This window comes from Lissotriton vulgaris, chromosome 9 (assembly GCF_964263255.1).
Source record: "Lissotriton vulgaris chromosome 9, aLisVul1.2, whole genome shotgun sequence".
Classification (NCBI taxonomy): Eukaryota; Metazoa; Chordata; class Amphibia; order Caudata; family Salamandridae; genus Lissotriton; species Lissotriton vulgaris.
The window spans coordinates 1114164312-1114185911 of record NC_141697.1 but is presented as its reverse complement, the minus strand read 5'-3'; the positions used below and the strand labels follow the sequence as shown (position 1 = coordinate 1114185911).

The window sequence follows — 21600 nt, the reverse complement described above, 5'->3', positions numbered from 1 at the left end:
CAGCACCCCCACAGCATCACTCAGGGGAAATACAACAAAACTAGGTGCTACCACAGCATCACTGAACGCCACAGCATCACTCGTCACCACCACAACATCACTCAGCGCCACCACAGCATCAATCTGTGCAACCATTCAACAACAATTGGTTCAAATATGTTCTCTCAATGTTTCAAGCTTTATTACAAATGTCACAAACAGATGTTAATATTCCACTTCTGTGCTTGGATTTTCATCACAATAAAATACAAGTAACATAATCTTCACAAAAATTATTTACAAAAGTTTAAGCTATTGCCATTATAAATGACAATAACTTTTATTTAAGTATTAATTATTAAAAAATATCAATACATCTAAGTCACGTAAATACAACACATATTGCATTACAAATGCTATAGGTGTCACATTTGCGAAAGTTAAAACTATTGGCATTGTAAATGACAAAGCTACTAATTTCGCTATTTTCAAAACCAACACATAAATAAAAAAAAATTAAATTGAATTGATGTTGAGAATGAGAGTATAGTTACAGTTTTTTGCTTCTTGCAAATCTGTGATTGACTTCTTGAAGAGATCTTTTGAAAGCAGGCTTCCATGTGCCATGCAGTAATTCTCTCCTAATGTACCCTGCATACTCTTTCTCTGTGTCTGCAATTTGGTCATAGTAGCTTTTTAGGTGTATGTTCACTGATAATATGTTGTTAACTGTAGTAGCATGCGTATACCTAATGTCTGAAAGAATCCTCTTGACCACTCATCTGCAGGGTCTTTCATCTCCCCTTGGGTCACTAGGTGTTTTAAGAATGAACGCTTATTTTCTGGTTCCTTTTAAGATTCCCTGTCCATAGAGGTCATATTCTTTGTACAGTACATATTGCTTCAGACGGTCCGGTAGTGGGAGGAATGTCATAAAGATGGGGCATCGTATCCGCAACCGCCCCATGCATTTTCGAATCTTCAAACGGCAAAGATGTTTCAAGGAACGAGTATTCACTGCAAATAAAAAATAAACTTTTAGCTATTTTCCACAGCTCAATATAACAGCATTAACTACAGATATATCACATTTTGTTGATAGAATTAGACGTCTTCGATTGGGTGTTTATTGGAAACATGTTTGGATAGCCACATGCACAGGTTGGAGTGGAAGTATTCCTAACATCCAAGATTTGCATTGATATACAGTAATCAGAAAGCATGTGTTTTTGTCATCAATATTCCTTTCATTATTTTCAATTTAGAGAGTAAACAGAGATGCCCTCTTGCTATTTCATCATGGGTACAAAACAGAATATCTCTGCGTATTATAATGATACGATCATTTACTATCAAATGTAATGTCATATTAAACTACTTGCAAAAATAATTGTTTCTGTATGTAACTTTAACACTGATTTTAAACGTTTTTTAAATTAATTAAACAAGATATTGCATTTTCAATACAATCCATCTGTTGAAAAATGTCTCTCTCTGAAGAGTTACCCCACACTTTTTGCCATCTACCTCCTCTTTTTCTGACCTTGTTTACATTGGTTTTGAACACTTTATCACTGATAACCAGTGCTAAAGTGCATGTGTTCTCTCCTCTAAGCATGGTAACATTGGCTCATACCCAATTGGCATATTTAATTTAAATACAAGTCCCTATTCTCAAGCACTACGCGTGCCCAACTCCTGTAAATTAAATGCTACTAGTGGGACTGCCTCCCTGCTTTTGCCACTCACTCAAGTAGCCATTAAACATGTCTTAGGCCTACCATTACAGAGCCTGTGTGTGCAGTTTGCACTGCTATGTTGAATTGGTATTTAAAACCCCTTTCCAAGCCTTAAACATCCCTTAAATTACATATACGTCACCCCTGTGGTAGGCCCTAGGGAGCCCGTAGGGCAGGGTGCTATGTAATCAAAAGGTAGGATATGTACTTTTAAGCTTTGCATGTCCTGGTAGTGAAAAACTCTTAAATTCGATTTTCACTACTGAGAGGCCTACCTGTCAGAGGGAGCTCATTAGTATTTCACACAACAATGGTCCCAATGTCCCTCCAGGAACTTCCCTGCCAGTCTAATATCTCTCATTTGTCAGTTCAGATCCAAGGGGAGAAAGGGGATTGGGACAGAGAAGAGACAGTCAGTCAAACTTGAATTCCTTCCTGTATATTTCCTCTTGCTTCTTCCTTCTGTGTTCTTTATTTGATTCTACCTTTCTTTCCAGAAAGGAACCTGTATGGAAAAATATTCACACTCCTCTCAATTATCTCCTCCTATTCAACTCCAACAATTATTCTATATTTATCTAATTAATCTATTCTTCATTTACCCAATTTAGTTATGATTGATGCTTCTCTTCTCTTACTGGTCTTTTCTACTCAACGTATTGATAGTCTATACTGTTCTGTCTTTTCTTTCAGAAAACAAATACCATAGATTTTTTCATTAGCATTTTCTTGTTCAACATCAACACTGCAATTCTTATTTTTTACGAATAGTGGAAATGACGGGGTGCACAACGTCAAGTTAGACAAGATGTTCAAAAAAGGTATGATGGGTTTTTGGGTGCTCACGTAGGGTGGTGTTATCCGTCGAAAAAACACCGTCAAATATCAAGGTTGTCGTGTATGCGGAGCCCCGCAAGAACATCCCCTGGTGGAGCACACCAATTGAGATCACACAAAAGTGCTTCTGTTTTAAGCAGTGACGCTTTATTGCTTCATTTATATGGTGATTTTTAGGTTTGCACGGCTTCGATATTTAACAGCATATCGAGAATGTAATGATCCATTTACATGTGAACATTATGCTCCAATGCATTTCGGGCGTAGGCGCCCTTGGTCACGGAGAGCTAAAGGAGGAAGCAGACAAACAAGGTAGTGAGGGGAAGGCGAACATAAGGGAAGACTAAAACGGGTCTACTAGCATGCTCTAAGGTGTTGAATCACTAGGATTTAAGAGTGCGCAAAAGGAGTGCAGGGTGGGGGTATGATAGAAAACTAATTGCCGGTAGTGTGCGTATACCGTGGGTCTCTGGACGTTAAAAAGAGAATGGAGGCGTGCTCTGTGATGTGAGGCTGTTTGGCTAGGTGCGCATCGGTAAGGTGCAGGGTAGGGGGGTGGTGGAGGTTTTACCGCCAGTGAGATGAGGCTCTGGGTATGCACTGGTGTGCTTCTTACTTCACAGTAAAAACGCGATGTCCTCGGGTGTAGTCCTGTGGTCATCTGTTTGCCGTCAAAGCCGCGTTTGAAACAATCGGCTAATATGGTTAAAGTTAACAGAGATAACGGACTCAAGTCCGTGTGTGTGGGGGCCATCTTGAAATGGTGCGAGGCACTATAGAGATTAAAAGGTGATTACATGCGAGTGTGAACGGGTCAGGTTGAGGGAAAAATAGGTAAGGGATACATATGGAAAGACGGATGAAACAGGTAAACAACTTTGAACAAATGTGTAAACACGAATAAAAATATTAACACGAATAAAAATGGGAAAATAAACGTGGTAAGAGAAAGGAAATGAGGTTAGAGTTGGGGTGATGTAAACACTGTGATAGAGAAACTGGAGGGACTGGAGTATGAGAGAGATGAATAATAGGAGTACATAGGGGTAAGGATAAGGTAAGAGAGGTAGACAACATAGAACTAGTGTGTTAACGTGAATGGAATAAGCATGGTGAAATAAAAGAAAGTGAAAGGAAGTAAACAAAGGTAGGGTGGGTACAGCGATAAAGAGAATGGAGAAGCAGCAACGTTTACAGTAATGTATTATAGGTAACAGCTAAACTCTGTGCGGTCATTGAGCCCGTAGGGCTTAAGAGTCTGCAGAAGATAAATCCACTCGAGTTCTCTCTTCAGTAATAGTTTGGTATTGTCTATGCCTTCTTTTCTGGATACGATCTCTAGGACCATAAATTTAAGTTGAGCGATGGTATGGTGTGCTTCCATGAAGTGAAGAGCAATGTTGGATTTTTCAGTCTTAAGTCTGATGTTAGACTTGTGCTCATTCAAGCGGGTTTTGATTTTTCGTTCGGTCTTCCCTATATATAATTTGCCACATGGGCATTTGAGGGCGTAGATCAGATTGGTGGAGTCACATGTGGCATCTACATGGAGCTTGATGTTGTGTCCTTTCATGGGGTGTTGTATTTGGTTGCCCCGAATTACATTGTTGCAGTGTCCGCAGTTGAGACATGGTTGGGTGCCGCGGTGTCTTTTAGTTGGTGCGGTGGGTTTAGCCAATATTTCCTTGATGTTGCGATTTCTTGTGTGCGCAAATATAGGAGGCTCATTGAAGATGCCTTGGAAATCCGGTTCGTTTTGTAGAATTGGCCAATGTTTCCAGATGATCTTTTTATATGCTGCGCTGACAGTAGAATACTTGGACACGAGGACCATGCGTTGCTCTGTGTTCCTGTAAGTCTTTTTGAGGCAATCCTGTCTCGATATGTTAGCCACGCGATTCTTGGCTTCTTGCAAAATGTTTTCTGGGTAACCACGTGCCCGGAATCTGTTGGACATTTCCGTCATGCGTTGGTGAACCATGGTTTCATCAGATACTATGCGTTTGACGCGCACCATTTGGGAAAACGGGAGGTGCTTTTTCAGTGAGCCTTGATGGAAGCTGGTGTAGTGGAGGGCATTATTTCGGTCTGTGCTCTTTCTGTAGAGATCCGTGATTATACCATCAGTTGTGTTCTTGATGTGGACATCTAGAAAGGCAATGTCTGTATTACTGATTTGCCACGTGAGTTTAATCCGTGGGTCTTTGGTGTTAGTTTCTGTCAGAAGGTTATGGAGCGATTCTTTGGTGTCTGCCCATAGGAAGAATAGATCGTCTATGTAGCGTAGAAATAGTCTAGTGTGTTTTTGGAAGCTTGGATGAGTGTACAGATATTTTGTCTCAAAGTTCTCCATATAGGTATTAGCGTAGGACGGGGCAGCGCAGTTTCCCATGGCCATCCCCGAGAGTTGTAAAAACCATTGATTGTTGACCTCAAAATAGGGTCAAGCGTGTCGCGACGGAACTTCCTGACTTTTCGTTCGTGTATTTCCTTCTGGTATTTATCGAGTGTGAGTTTTGTCTCATCTAGCATAGTTGTGAGTTCCTCCGGTGTCAGCAGATTCTTGATTTCATTGTCGATTTCTTTAATTTCCGACTCCAGTTCCTTGAGAATCCCAGCTAGTTCCTCGACTATCAGTAAAATGAGGTCGAGGCTGCATTTATTTAAGATTCCATTCCACTTTTCTAGGAAGGTCTTGGAATTTTTGCAGAGAGATGGTTTCAAAGAGATGCGTAATCCGCGTGGGATTCTGAGTGCCCTGTGGTAACGCAATAGCGTGCTCGCATGGAGCTTTTGGTTTATGTGTCTTTTTGATAGATAGATGAGCTGCTTTATACATTGCTCTTTATTTCTGGTGGTGGTAGAAGGGCTAATGTCTTTCTCGATTAGCGAGTATATTCGTTCTTTCTCCGATTCATCGAAGGCCAAGGTATGTGCTCTGGCTTCTGTGCTTTTGCTGATGTCGTCAAATTGCATGGTGAATGGGTGCTACCCCGTGGTAGACGGAATTGTGAGTGAACGAATAGTGGAAATGACGGGGTGCACAACGTCAAGTTAGACAAGATGTTCAAAAAAGGTATGATGGGTTTTTGGGTGCTCACGTAGGGTGGTGTTATCCGTCGAAAAAACACCGTCAAATATCAAGGTTGTCGTGTATGCGGAGCCCCGCAAGAACATCCCCTGGTGGAGCACACCAATTGAGATCACACAAAAGTGCTTCTGTTTTAAGCAGTGACGCTTTATTGCTTCATTTATATGGTGATTTTTAGGTTTGCACGGCTTCGATATTTAACAGCATATCGAGAATGTAATGATCCATTTACATGTGAACATTATGCTCCAATGCATTTCGGGCGTAGGCGCCCTTGGTCACGGAGAGCTAAAGGAGGAAGCAGACAAACAAGGTAGTGAGGGGAAGGCGAACATAAGGGAAGACTAAAACGGGTCTACTAGCATGCTCTAAGGTGTTGAATCACTAGGATTTAAGAGTGCGCAAAAGGAGTGCAGGGTGGGGGTATGATAGAAAACTAATTGCCGGTACCTACAACCTTTAGTTCACCAATCATTGAGTTACATCAAAGATACCACTGAATTTCTCCAAAAACTGTCTGAGTTCCAAACCTCTCACAATGAACCTTTAGTGTTTTGTACTGCTGATGTAAGCTCATTATACACATCAATACCCCACGCAGGGGGCATCGAGGCCATAGAGCAAATCCTCCTCAAAAGTGACATTCACCAAGACATGCAAACATTCCTGATGGAATTAATGATATTCACGCTCTATCACAGCTATTTTGAGGTCAACAATCAATGGTTTTTACAACTCTCGGGGATGGCCATGGGAAACTGCGCTGCCCCGTCCTACGCTAATACCTATATGGAGAACTTTGAGACAAAATATCTGTACACTCATCCAAGCTTCCAAAAACACACTAGACTATTTCTACGCTACATAGACGATCTATTCTTCCTATGGGCAGACACCAAAGAATCGCTCCATAACCTTCTGACAGAAACTAACACCAAAGACCCACGGATTAAACTCACGTGGCAAATCAGTAATACAGACATTGCCTTTCTAGATGTCCACATCAAGAACACAACTGATGGTATAATCACGGATCTCTACAGAAAGAGCACAGACCGAAATAATGCCCTCCACTACACCAGCTTCCATCAAGGCTCACTGAAAAAGCACCTCCCGTTTTCCCAAATGGTGCGCGTCAAACGCATAGTATCTGATGAAACCATGGTTCACCAACGCATGACGGAAATGTCCAACAGATTCCGGGCACGTGGTTACCCAGAAAACATTTTGCAAGAAGCCAAGAATCGCGTGGCTAACATATCGAGACAGGATTGCCTCAAAAAGACTTACAGGAACACAGAGCAACGCATGGTCCTCGTGTCCAAGTATTCTACTGTCAGCGCAGCATATAAAAAGATCATCTGGAAACATTGGCCAATTCTACAAAACGAACCGGATTTCCAAGGCATCTTCAATGAGCCTCCTATATTTGCCCACACAAGAAATCGCAACATCAAGGAAATATTGGCTAAACCCACTGCACCAACTAAAAGACACCGCGGCACCCAACCATGTCTCAACTGCGGACACTGCAACAATGTAATTCGGGGCAACCAAATACAACACCCCATGAAAGGACACAACATCAAGCTCCATGTAGATGCCACATGTGACTCCACCAATCTGATCTACGCCCTCAAATGCCCATGTGGCAAATTATATATAGGGAAGACCGAACGAAAAATCAAAACCCGCTTGAATGAGCACAAGTCTAACATCAGACTTAAGACTGAAAAATCCAACATTGCTCTTCACTTCATGGAAGCACACCATACCATCGCTCAACTTAAATTTATGGTCCTAGAGATCGTATCCAGAAAAGAAGGCATAGACAATACCAAACTATTACTGAAGAGAGAACTCGAGTGGATTTATCTTCTGCAGACTCTTAAGCCCTACGGGCTCAATGACCGCACAGAGTTTAGCTGTTACCTATAATACATTACTGTAAACGTTGCTGCTTCTCCATTCTCTTTATCGCTGTACCCACCCTACCTTTGTTTACTTCCTTTCACTTTCTTTTATTTCACCATGCTTATTCCATTCACGTTAACACACTAGTTCTATGTTGTCTACCTCTCTTACCTTATCCTTACCCCTATGTACTCCTATTATTCATCTCTCTCATACTCCAGTCCCTCCAGTTTCTCTATCACAGTGTTTACATCACCCCAACTCTAACCTCATTTCCTTTCTCTTACCACGTTTATTTTCCCATTTTTATTCGTGTTAATATTTTTATTCGTGTTTACACATTTGTTCAAAGTTGTTTACCTGTTTCATCCGTCTTTCCATATGTATCCCTTACCTATTTTTCCCTCAACCTGACCCGTTCACACTCGCATGTAATCACCTTTTAATCTCTATAGTGCCTCGCACCATTTCAAGATGGCCCCCACACACACGGACTTGAGTCCGTTATCTCTGTTAACTTTAACCATATTAGCCGATTGTTTCAAACGCGGCTTTGACGGCAAACAGATGACCACAGGACTACACCCGAGGACATCGCGTTTTTACTGTGAAGTAAGAAGCACACCAGTGCATACCCAGAGCCTCATCTCACTGGCGGTAAAACCTCCACCACCCCCCTACCCTGCACCTTACCGATGCGCACCTAGCCAAACAGCCTCACATCACAGAGCACGCCTCCATTCTCTTTTTAACGTCCAGAGACCCACGGTATACGCACACTACCGGCAATTAGTTTTCTATCATACCCCCACCCTGCACTCCTTTTGCGCACTCTTAAATCCTAGTGATTCAACACCTTAGAGCATGCTAGTAGACCCGTTTTAGTCTTCCCTTATGTTCGCCTTCCCCTCACTACCTTGTTTGTCTGCTTCCTCCTTTAGCTCTCCGTGACCAAGGGCGCCTACGCCCGAAATGCATTGGAGCATAATGTTCACATGTAAATGGATCATTACATTCTCGATATGCTGTTAAATATCGAAGCCGTGCAAACCTAAAAATCACCATATAAATGAAGCAATAAAGCGTCACTGCTTAAAACAGAAGCACTTTTGTGTGATCTCAATTGGTGTGCTCCACCAGGGGATGTTCTTGCGGGGCTCCGCATACACGACAACCTTGATATTTGACGGTGTTTTTTCGACGGATAACACCACCCTATGTGAGCACCCAAAAACCCATCATACCTTTTTTGAACATCTTGTCTAACTTGACGTTGTGCACCCCGTCATTTCCACTATTCGTTCACTCACAATTCCGTCTACCACGGGGTAGCACCCATTCACCATGCAATTTGACGACATCAGCAAAAGCACAGAAGCCAGAGCACATACCTTGGCCTTCGATGAATCGGAGAAAGAACGAATATACTCGCTAATCGAGGAAGACATTAGCCCTTCTACCACCACCAGAAATAAAGAGCAATGTATAAAGCAGCTCATCTATCTATCAAAAAGACACATAAACCAAAAGCTCCATGCGAGCACGCTATTGCGTTACCACAGGGCACTCAGAATCCCACGCGGATTACGCATCTCTTTGAAACCATCTCTCTGCAAAAATTCCAAGACCTTCCTAGAAAAGTGGAATGGAATCTTAAATAAATGCAGCCTCGACCTCATTTTACTGATAGTCGAGGAACTAGCTGGGATTCTCAAGGAACTGGAGTCGGAAATTAAAGAAATCGACAATGAAATCAAGAATCTGCTGACACCGGAGGAACTCACAACTATGCTAGATGAGACAAAACTCACACTCGATAAATACCAGAAGGAAATACACGAACGAAAAGTCAGGAAGTTCCGTCGCGACACGCTTGACTACAAGCTCGACGAGGTTTACTCGTGGGCTGATATGTACGCCCAAAGACGGCGCAACCGACCGTACAACTCACAAACGGATACTTCCTCATCGGACACCGACTCGACTACCCGGTTTACTAGAAAACCCCCCAACAACAGAAACACGACAGATCGACAACAGGCGAACATCAACACGAATGCCACCATTCCTAGCACCAGTGGAGAACAAACTACATCTAGCCGTCCTTTTTTAGAGATCAGCCCAGATCCCCAAGACGACCCAGGCGGAGCAAGATCAAAAGAGCGAGACCCAAGTCCACCGGCCACCAGGAGTACAGTAGCCAAGAAAGACCAAAAACCAAAGAAAGCAGCCTCGTGATTAACATCTCCAAAACCAAGATATCTGACCACCAAATGGAACTGTTAGAAAAAGGAACGTCCTTCATTCCTACGACAACAACTAATCTCCTTGAACTGGAGGTCAGTACCTTCAAGTTCACACGAAAACTCAGACTAAGACATTTCTTCGACAACGTTTTGCCTCCCTCTACTACGGAGAAACCAGATGAACTCAAGGGCCTACGACCCCCAAGTATCTACCAGGCACCGACTAGCCATAAATGTATCGACATGTTTGAGACACTGGTTCGAAAAGACTTTGCCAACATAAATTTTAAGGCACCCAGGAAAATTCACAATCTAACCATCAAAGACCGAGATGCATTAAAGTCTCTAGCCAACAACACTAACATAAAACTTACAAAAGCTGACAAAGGTGGAGCCCTGGTCATATTGGACAGTGAAATGTATACTAACAAACTCAGAGAGCACATCCAAGATACTGACACCTATATGGTACTAAACTCTAACCCCACCAATGAATACCACAACCAACTGAAAGAAATTGTCAATAAAGCTTTTCAATCGGGAACCATCGAAGAACGCACCAGAAAATATTTGTTAGTGGAATTCCCAAAAAGCCCCACGATCTACATGTGCCCAAAAATCCATAAGAACCTCATGGACCCTCCATTCAGACCCATAGTGTCTACCAAACGTTCAATTCACGAAACCACCGGCAAATTCCTGGACAAATACCTACAACCTTTAGTTCACCAATCATTGAGTTACATCAAAGATACCACTGAATTTCTCCAAAATCTGTCTGAGTTCCAAACCTCTCACAATGAACCTTTAGTGTTTTGTACTGCTGATGTAAGCTCATTATACACATCAATACCCCACGCAGGGGGCATCGAGGCCATAGAGCAAATCCTCCTCAAAAGTGACATTCACCAAGACATGCAAACATTCCTGATGGAATTAATGATATTCACGCTCTATCACAGCTATTTTGAGGTCAACAATCAATGGTTTTTACAACTCTCGGGGATGGCCATGGGAAACTGCGCTGCCCCGTCCTACGCTAATACCTATATGGAGAACTTTGAGACAAAATATCTGTACACTCATCCAAGCTTCCAAAAACACACTAGACTATTTCTACGCTACATAGACGATCTATTCTTCCTATGGGCAGACACCAAAGAATCGCTCCATAACCTTCTGACAGAAACTAACACCAAAGACCCACGGATTAAACTCACGTGGCAAATCAGTAATACAGACATTGCCTTTCTAGATGTCCACATCAAGAACACAACTGATGGTATAATCACGGATCTCTACAGAAAGAGCACAGACCGAAATAATGCCCTCCACTACACCAGCTTCCATCAAGGCTCACTGAAAAAGCACCTCCCGTTTTCCCAAATGGTGCGCGTCAAACGCATAGTATCTGATGAAACCATGGTTCACCAACGCATGACGGAAATGTCCAACAGATTCCGGGCACGTGGTTACCCAGAAAACATTTTGCAAGAAGCCAAGAATCGCGTGGCTAACATATCGAGACAGGATTGCCTCAAAAAGACTTACAGGAACACAGAGCAACGCATGGTCCTCGTGTCCAAGTATTCTACTGTCAGCGCAGCATATAAAAAGATCATCTGGAAACATTGGCCAATTCTACAAAACGAACCGGATTTCCAAGGCATCTTCAATGAGCCTCCTATATTTGCGCACACAAGAAATCGCAACATCAAGGAAATATTGGCAAAACCCACCGCACCAACTAAAAGACACCGCGGCACCCAACCATGTCTCAACTGCGGACACTGCAACAATGTAATTCGGGGCAACCAAATACAACACCCCATGAAAGGACACAACATCAAGCTCCATGTAGATGCCACATGTGACTCCACCAATCTGATATACGCCCTCAAATGCCCATGTGGCAAATTATATATAGGGAAGACCGAACGAAAAATCAAAACCCGCTTGAATGAGCACAAGTCTAACATCAGACTTAAGACTGAAAAATCCAACATTGCTCTTCACTTCATGGAAGCACACCATACCATCGCTCAACTTAAATTTATGGTCCTAGAGATCGTATCCAGAAAAGAAGGCATAGACAATACCAAACTATTACTGAAGAGAAAACTCGAGTGGATTTATCTTCTGCAGACTCTTAAGCCCTACGGGCTCAATGACCGCACAGAGTTTAGCTGTTACCTATAATACATTACTGTAAACGTTGCTGCTTCTCCATTCTCTTTATCGCTGTACCCACCCTACCTTTGTTTACTTCCTTTCACTTTCTTTTATTTCACCATGCTTATTCCATTCACGTTAACACACTAGTTCTATGTTGTCTACCTCTCTTACCTTATCCTTACCCCTATGTACTCCTATTATTCATCTCTCTCATACTCCAGTCCCTCCAGTTTCTCTATCACAGTGTTTACATCACCCCAACTCTAACCTCATTTCCTTTCTCTTACCACGTTTATTTTCCCATTTTTATTCGTGTTAATATTTTTATTCGTGTTTACACATTTGTTCAAAGTTGTTTACCTGTTTCATCCGTCTTTCCATATGTATCCCTTACCTATTTTTCCCTCAACCTGACCCGTTCACACTCGCATGTAATCACCTTTTAATCTCTATAGTGCCTCGCACCATTTCAAGATGGCCCCCACACACACGGACTTGAGTCCGTTATCTCTGTTAACTTTAACCATATTAGCCGATTGTTTCAAACGCGGCTTTGACGGCAAACAGATGACCACAGGACTACACCCGAGGACATCGCGTTTTTACTGTGAAGTAAGAAGCACACCAGTGCATACCCAGAGCCTCATCTCACTGGCGGTAAAACCTCCACCACCCCCCTACCCTGCACCTTACCGATGCGCACCTAGCCAAACAGCCTCACATCACAGAGCACGCCTCCATTCTCTTTTTAACGTCCAGAGACCCACGGTATACGCACACTACCGGCAATTAGTTTTCTATCATACCCCCACCCTGCACTCCTTTTGCGCACTCTTAAATCCTAGTGATTCAACACCTTAGAGCATGCTAGTAGACCCGTTTTAGTCTTCCCTTATGTTCGCCTTCCCCTCACTACCTTGTTTGTCTGCTTCCTCCTTTAGCTCTCCGTGACCAAGGGCGCCTACGCCCGAAATGCATTGGAGCATAATGTTCACATGTAAATGGATTATTACATTCTCGATATGCTGTTAAATATCGAAGCCGTGCAAACCTAAAAATCACCATATAAATGAAGCAATAAAGCGTCACTGCTTAAAACAGAAGCACTTTTGTGTGATCTCAATTGGTGTGCTCCACCAGGGGATGTTCTTGCGGGGCTCCGCATACACGACAACCTTGATTCTTATTTTTTAACCATATTATTTACTTCCCTCTTAGGGTACTTGCGTGTCTTTATGTGCCAAGAATATTCTTGAGAAAGATGACTTAAACCTGAAATTCTACCCCTTCTTTGATTTCTTGATGAGGTGAGTTTTGGATTATTATTATAACTAGCTCCGGAATTGAGGGAAGACTTCTTCTAACTAAATTGTTTTACTCTCTCTTCATTTCCTCAAAAATACTCTAGTCAATTGACCCTTAACACAGCTTTATAGAAATTCATTCTTTAAAGCGAGCGGAAAGAATTTCCGACAAGCATCAGTTAATTGCCTCGTTAACTGCTACTTTTTTTCCGAAATCAGCTCATAATCGCGAGTTGAATGGAAAGAATTATTAAGTCCCTCCAGCTATTCAATTTTGAATCGCGAGCAGGAAGATTTTACGATGCACATTCATTTTCAGCCTGTTCAATACCTATTATCTTAACTGCAGAATTCAGCTCTGACTCGCAAGCTGACAGAAAACACGACTCACTAAATCTTTTGACATTGACGTTGAGAGACAACTTTCTGTAAACTAAATGCTCGCAAAGCCTCTGATATATTAAGAAATTTAATTAAATGCAATAAAACTGAACTGTCGAGATTACAGACGCCACTACCCTGACTAAACTTTTGCAGAGCTGGGAAATAATATCAAACTGTCTTCAATTCTACACAGAGGTTTAGCATGCTGGACATTCCAAGCATGTCTCTAAGGTGGCAACCATAGTATTTAAAAGTGTTTGTGATTTTCTGTCAGCCATCTTAGGTTTTTTAACTTGCCTTTTAAAATCCCTACCACTTTTCTGGTGCCTACCTAAGGGCGAGTATACTAGTTTCTTTCTGATTGTAGTCAAAGACTGTGGGGTTCTGACACTACCATTCTCATATGTTAACATTGGGGATTCCTTATTACATTTAATAAGATGTAATTCCTAATTAGGAGAAGGTAGATCTGTCATGTTTAGTACCTATGGAATGGTAATGAGACATCTTCTTTAATAGTAAAATTGGATTTGTTGTTGCTATTCTGAAAATGCCACTTTTAGAAAGTTGGGCATTTTTCTGCTGTTAGCCATTTGGTGTCAGCTGCCTCTTTCAGATCGCTAGCTGGTCTGGGTGACAGCTGGACGTCGTGTATTGTCCATCAATAGTTCTTTTTGCATGTGTATTCCCTCTAGGCAGCCACACAGAAAGGGAACCTGGGTGTGACTTTATTGATCTTACTGGGGGGATGGGAGGGAGGAGCTGGGCACAGCTTCACACTTATACATAAATAGGCTGTGTTCAGTCCTCAACAAAGAGCTGCATTCCCAACTGTAGTGAGTTAGGAGCGAGAACAGGAAGAAAGGACTTCTACGCACTTCAAAGGCCCCTTTTTTAAATCATAACCTGTTGGAAAATGGTGCTGTCTGAAGGCCACTCCCAAACCTTTTGCCTTCCTCCTCCTCTTTTTCTGAACTTGTTTTTGTTGGCTTTATGAATCTAAGCACTTTACCACTTACCATTTAACCTGAACCAACAAAAGCTGGAAGAGAGGGCCTCTCTGAGCAAATACTTCTATCTTACCATGGCAGCACCAGAAAACACAATGAAGTCTACCGTAAAAAGTATTTTTCTGGAACCAGGAACTCCCTGGTCAGCCAGCCTTTCCGCTGCCAAAGACGTTTTGAAACTTGCAATAGAGAACTAGGACCCCAAGATAATCAGGAATACTGCTATAAAAAGTACAATAAAAAACAAGTTTGCCTTTGCTCTCGCACCTCAGACATGGAATCATTGGAAGCAAGAGGCTTTCACGAGTCCCAAAGCCTCCCACATACAGAGTACAACCCCAAACTTCATCTTACGCAGGCTGTGGGGAGGCAAGCCCTACACTGGATCGTAGCGTTTAGATTACATCCTCTCCCCCTTAAAGAATTACAACCCTCCGGGTCAATAAAAATTGCGATCATGGAGTGTCGGCTCTGCAAATACAAACGTGAGTCCTTGGCCCATATTCTACTTTGCTGCCCGGCCTTGCGTCTAGACCACAGACTTTACCTTAGGCCCATCTTGCTACAATGGGAGACTAGAACTGCAAAGGAGGGAGTCCATCAACTGTACACACTGGACACAGTGAAGAATATGGCTATGCTTGGTAAATTTGTACAACAGACTCGTATGAAGCTGAGGGACTCCCCCAGTTAAGCAATCAGGCAAGCACTTGCGCTGAGGTCATATACCATCCTGAACTAATTGCTTAGCTTAATGGGAGCATGTACAGCTGTTGGCCGAGTTTAAAAAAAAAAAAGCTTTCTTGGACTCAATATTTTTTTTTTTTTTTTTTTTTTTTTTTTTGGTGTAAGACATTTATTGTAAACAAATGAAAGAGAAGATGCACACTGCGTCACGCCAACAACCCGGAGGCAGGCCGCTATCAGGAAGGTCATACAGAGATTACTGAGAAACAGAATAGAGGCCATCACCCAGCCGGGTGAAACATACAGAGGTAAACATAAAATACAATAAAATCTTGAGCGTGTGCAGTTCAACTTCAGCAAGTAAACGGTCTTACTTTTCACACAGTGCCGCTGACAATTGAAAGATATTGAAAATCAATGAAGCCGCCCCTAAGTAAGCAGCGGTCAACCACCCGCTACAGCGGTCCATGTAAAGGATGTGTCCGTCAGCACCATTTTTCTCCCAACAAAACCCCCCAACGAGCCAAACCAAAAACGTCTAACAAAGGTGCAAGTACGTGTAAAAAGCATCCACACAACATTTCAGTTCACAAAAAGGTCTCATGGGCCTGCCACAGGTCGTTCAGATAAAGGGCCAGCCATATTCAGGGCGGGAGTGTAAGGGCATCTTGTCTGTTCACGCATAGGCGAAGGGCGGGTGGGAGGGGGGGAGGGCGAAAGAATAGGGCACAGGAGGGCCAGTGGGGCGTGGGGGGCCAGGGACACAATCCGGATCAGTGGGGGCAGCAATCGCATAGCGTGCGTCCGGGCAGGGCCTGTCAGTGTTGGCGCGGGACTGCGGGACTACAATAATTAACTTACGCATCGCGCACCTTCAGCCCATGTCGTCTGAAACACTCGGAGCACGTGAGGTACCTGGGGTGTCTGAGCTCGTGCGTTCTGTGGTCCACTGTATAAACGGGCCCCATATGTCAGTGGGTCTGGAAGCAGTGGGCATGGTCTCCCAATAGTGTGTCAATTGCGTGTGGCCGTAAGTCACGTCTCTGATCCAGCTCTCAAGAGAGGGGAGGGCCGGTCTGCCCCAGTGCAGTGCGATCTGTCTCTTGGCATAGAGAAGGAGTAACGCATGCAGTTTCCTGACGCAGGGCTCAGTGTCCTTAACATACCCCAGCAGTCCCAGCAGTGGGGACGGCGAGTCATTCCTTCGTGTGATTTGATTAATGGCCGTGAAGACCTCTGACCAGTATGTACTCAACTTGGGGCAGTTCCAGGCCATATGGATAAAGGACGCATCGTCGCCTCCACATCTCCAGCAAGAGGCATCCTCACGTATGCCCATTCGGTGTAGTAGTGTCGGAGTGCGGTAATATCTGTGTAGGAATTTGAAGTGGATGAGCCGCAGACGATAATTCGGGGATAGGGCTGTGAGTTGCGTGCAGCAATACTCCCATGCGTCGTTCGGCAGCTCGTCCCCCAGGTCCGTAGCCCAAGCGGTTTTGGCCGTGGCCACTGTCACCGGGGCCTGTTCCTGCATGCAATTATATAATCTGGACACCAGCTTTTTGGGGGAAGGCCGTGAAAGCAGGTTTTGGAGGGCGGCAAGTGTGCAGGGTTCCTCCGGGAAGCACGGCCCTATCTTCTTGCAAGACTCCCTTAGGGAATGATATAGCAGTTTGTCAGTAAATGTGCAGGGCTGGTCGACCCCATCAGCAGGCATCTCGAAAAAAGTGCCATCTGGATATAAGTCAGCGAAGGTTAGAAGCCGATTTCCAAAGATAGTGAGGACGTCACCTCTTGCTGTCAGACAAGGCAGCATCGGGTTGCCCCTCAGGGGGACAGCTGGCGCATAAAGCAGGGAGAGACCGGCTCGCTTCTGGAGTTCGCGCCAGGACCAGCGGACCATTTCCACTGTGTCTACTTCACGCGACGGGCACGTAACTTTTCCATACAGTGCCACTCGTAATGGCAAGGGGCGACCACGGCTAGTTCCACCGCCACATGTGGCTGGTAAGGGGTAGGGTATGCCCAGAAATGCAGGAACTGAGCCTGCGCACAGAGTGAATAGAGCTTCAAATCTGGGGCACCCAGGCCCCCCTGTCGGAGCGGAAGCGTGAGTAGGTCCCAGGAGACTCTGGCTTGACCTCCAGCCCACACCAGTTTAAGCAGCAGTGAGCGGACTCGGGCGTGGAAGTGCGCTGTCATAGGCAGCGGTACGTTGACGAACAAGTACAAGAATTTGGGGAGGACCACCATTTTAGCCAGTGCAATTCTCGCGACCAGGGACAGCGGTAGCCTATTCCAGACCTCGACCTTCCCTTCCAGCCAGTCTACCGCCTTACCGAAATTCAACGACCACAACTCCTGCACATCTCGGCTGATCCAGATGCCCAAATACTTGACAGCTTCCGTCTCCCATCTGAGGGGGTAGTCAGGGGCAGGGCGTTCAGTGCTCTCCGTCAGGGGGAAGGCCACTGACTTCGACCAGTTAATGGATATCCCCGCCAGGCCCTCAAATCGTACAAATTCCCGGAGTAGCGGGCTCAGGTTATCTTTAGGATTCAGGACGTACAAGGTGACATCGTCCGCGTATAGCGAGATTAGTAAGCTTCTAGCACTAAATCCGATGCCCCTGGCGGTGTGGTGTTGTCTGACTCTGGCCGCCAGCGGCTCCATTGCAATCGCAAAAAGGAGCGGTGACAGAGGGCAACCCTGCCTAGTGCCTCTCGAAATACTGAATGGCTTGCGGACGAGACCATTAACGCACACCCGGGCTCTAGGGTTCATGTAGAGGAGCTTTATCAGGGTCATGAAGTTCTGACTGAAGCCCATCCGCCTTAATACACTGAAGAGGTAGGGCCACTCTAAGGAGTCGAAGGCTTTGGTGGCGTCCAGAAACACCACCGCCGCCTGTACTGACGGGTGTAAATAATGAAGGACCGAAAAGATCGTTCTGAGATTATGTGATGTCGCGCGGCCAGGGATGAATCCCGATTGGTCTGGGAGCGCTATCATAGGCAACATCGGCTGTAACCTATCTGCGATGACTTTCGCGTATATCTTAGCATCCACGTTTATAAGGGACAGGGGCCTATAGGAGTCTAGCTGCTGTTCATCCTTATCCGGCTTGAGGAGTGTGATAATTAGAGCCTCACGCATGGAGTCTGGAAGGGAATTCGATTCGAGAGCCTCGACAAATACAGAGTGTAGTCTCGGCGCTAGTTCAGCTACGTATGTTTTATAGAAGGAGGTGGTCAGGCCATCTGGGCCAGGAGCTTTATTGGCCGGCATGCTCCTAATCACCTGGGCGATATCTTGTACTGTGACGGTGAGGTCCATGTACTGTCTGTGGTTGTTGTTGAACCATACGAGTGCTATGGAGTCAAGAAAGTCTCGCAGTGATGCCGGTGTAGTGGGTTGTCGTGAGGTGTACAGGGTAGCATAGAAGTCTGCAAAGGCGCCCAACACTGCCTCCTGGCCTACCACTAGGTGTCCGGTGTTATCATAAATAGTGTGGATATAATTTGATTGTGTGCGGGGAGCAATCAGTCTGGCAAGGGTCCTGCTCGGTCTATCTCCCTCCCCATACCTGCGCGCTTCTGCTTGTTTCCCTAGAAACCTCACCTCCCGCTCCGCCTCCTCGTTAAAGGCCAGCAATTTGGTTTTTAAAGCACCCGCGGTCTCTAACGACGGGTCAGAGCTAAACGCAACATCTAGGGCTTTCAGTTCCCCCTCCAGTTTAGCTAACTCATCCCTTATGGTGCGCAGGACCCCTGCTTTGCGTGCTATACATTGACCTCTGATGACAGCTTTAAAGGCATCCCACACAATAGCCTCAGATGTGGCAGACCCAGCATTCTCAGCAAAGTAGTTATTGATGTCTTCCCTTATCTCCTCTACGAACACAGGGTCTGTGAGTACGTGTGGGGGAAGGCGCCATTGGAATGCCCTATGTGTAGCTCCTGGGGGGTGCAATTCCAACATACACGGAGCATGGTCTGACAGTGATCTAGCCATGATATCAACATTCGACACCCATGTCGCAACTTCGGGAGACACCAACCAGAAGTCTAGTCGCGACCATGCATCCTTATGGTAGGTGTAACAGGTCCCCACTTTTGCTCCCGGGTTTCTAGCTCGCCACACATCAGACAGCAGTCCCTCACTCATGATATCAGATATCGCTTGGCGCGCTCTAGGATGCTGCGGTCTGCTTACGCCTCTGCGATCTATGTCATCATTTAACACAATGTTGAAGTCCCCCCCCAACACAACCGACTGGCAGTCCAGTAACACAATTTTCGCCCAAACATTTCTGAAAAAATCAGGATCGTCCACATTGGGGCCATAGATTGCAGCTAGGACAATAGGTCGCCCCTGTAACGCCCCATGAAGCAGGACATACCTCCCCTCCACATCCCGCACCTGGGAGTACTCCCGCCAATCCAACCCTCTACGAATGAGTATGGCAACTCCCCTTGCATAATTTGAATAGATGGAAGAATAAACATGCGCCCATCTGGAATTTTTCAATCGAGCTGAGGGGGCGACATTCAGATGGGTTTCTTGTAGGAAGCATACATCTACATTGTGTCTGGACAACATGCCATGCATCAAACGGGCCTTCTTGAAGTCCCCAAGGCCCCTAATGTTCCAAGTCCAGAGTTTGATACCTCCCATTAAAGTACTCGACTGTATCCAGCCCCCACCACATATCCCCGCTCTCGGAGGCCATGCGGGCACCCAGACGCCATAGTTGCAGACTCAGCGCGCCAATACATAGGCATGTGTAGTAGTACATTGCACCAAAGACGAACAAAAACTAGCAACTTTTGAATATCCCCCATCCACCCCCCTCCCTCAACAACCCCCCAATTAGGTCGTGACATATCCCAAAAGCATGCACGCAATGCGTGGAAATACCCCAACATCAACAACAAAGGGAGGCACCCCATGAGGCGTGGTGCGCTCGGCAAACACCCCCGTATACACGGGGTGGCTACAGTCAAACTTTCAAGTTCCTGGGTCCTGACAGTGCCCCCCATCCCGTAGTCCTCAAGTGCCGAAGACAACCAATGTCCCAGCGGAGGCGCGGAGGTTGCAGCAAAAGTTAGCGCACAAAGGCGACTCAATGACTTACCCCAAATGAGTCAGTTCAGGACGAGCATACCTGTGCGAGAGACCTGACCAGGCCCCCAACCCCAATGCAAAGAGTATATTTGCAGCCGTGTAGGGTAAGCGTTGTAGAGGTTTCAGTCATTGTCACTGAGTTGCTCCGAGGCTTCCTCAAGTCTTGGCGATTTTCTCCTGGCTCCAGCACAGATGTGTTTGGCGAACTTGAGGGCAGATTTGGCGTCAGTGAAGAAGTGTGAGGTGTTTTCGTGGTGAACCTTCAGCTTTGCCGGGTACAGGAGAGAGTAGGGCACGCCAGCTTGCAGTGGAATTTTCTTCGCTGGTAGGAATTCCTTGCGGGCCGCCTGCACCAGGGGGGTGAAATCCGGGTAGAAGGAAATGTGATTGCCCTGATGCGTGATCTTACCCTTCTCTCTCGCCAAGCGTAGAATGACGTCCCTATCCTGGTAGTTGAGCAGTTTAGCCAGAATTGGACGCGGTGGGGCGCCCACCGGGGGTTTTTTCCCAAGGGATCTGTGTGCCCTCTCCACCGTGAAAACCGGGGACAGATCAGGATCGAACAGTTCATGTAGGAGGTTTGACACAAACGATTCCATCTTCCCTGTGTTTGTAGTCTCTGGAACGCCCGTAATGCGAACGTTGGATCTTCTGGAGCGTGCTTCCAAATCGTCCGATTTGGCGCGCAAGTTGTCAATTTCCCGCTCCAGTGTCGTGATGTGTTTCTTGGCCTGCTGCTGGAATTCACAACATTCAGTTTGTCTATTCTCGAGACAGTCCAGCCTCTTCTCGTGGGTGTCCACTTTTGTCTTCACGGTTTCGAGTTGCGCCGCCATGTTATCAAGCTTGGCATCTATGCTCTTCAAGCTGGTTCTCACCTCCATGATGAGGGCCCCAAAATCTATGTCCGGGGCAGCACCTTGCGATGACGTTGCGCCCCCATCCGACTCCATCGTCGTGTCCTTCGGTGGCTTTCTATTGTCAAAGCTCAGTTTGGATTGTTTGGCGTCATTTTTCCCCATCTTCGCAATTCAGAGAAAACCACCGGTCACGTAATGGGGCAGCACCTTACTGCGCCACAGCTACCAAGTGCCCCGCTTGCTTGTG

General features: G+C 45.3%; 1 protein-coding gene across 2 annotated transcripts in view; it reads right to left on the bottom strand.

The window, feature by feature from the left end:
- Positions 1 to 343: 343 nt before the first annotated feature.
- Positions 344 to 21600, bottom strand: part of ASB14 (ankyrin repeat and SOCS box containing 14) — a 100106-nt gene continuing 78849 nt past the window's right edge. For both annotated transcript variants that reach the window (XM_086939116.1, XM_086939115.1), the window contains one exon: positions 344 to 996. In XM_086939116.1, coding sequence (XP_086795242.1) covers positions 815 to 996 — 182 coding nt within the window. In that variant the 3' untranslated portion in view covers positions 344 to 814. The remainder of the gene's footprint in view (positions 997 to 21600) is intronic.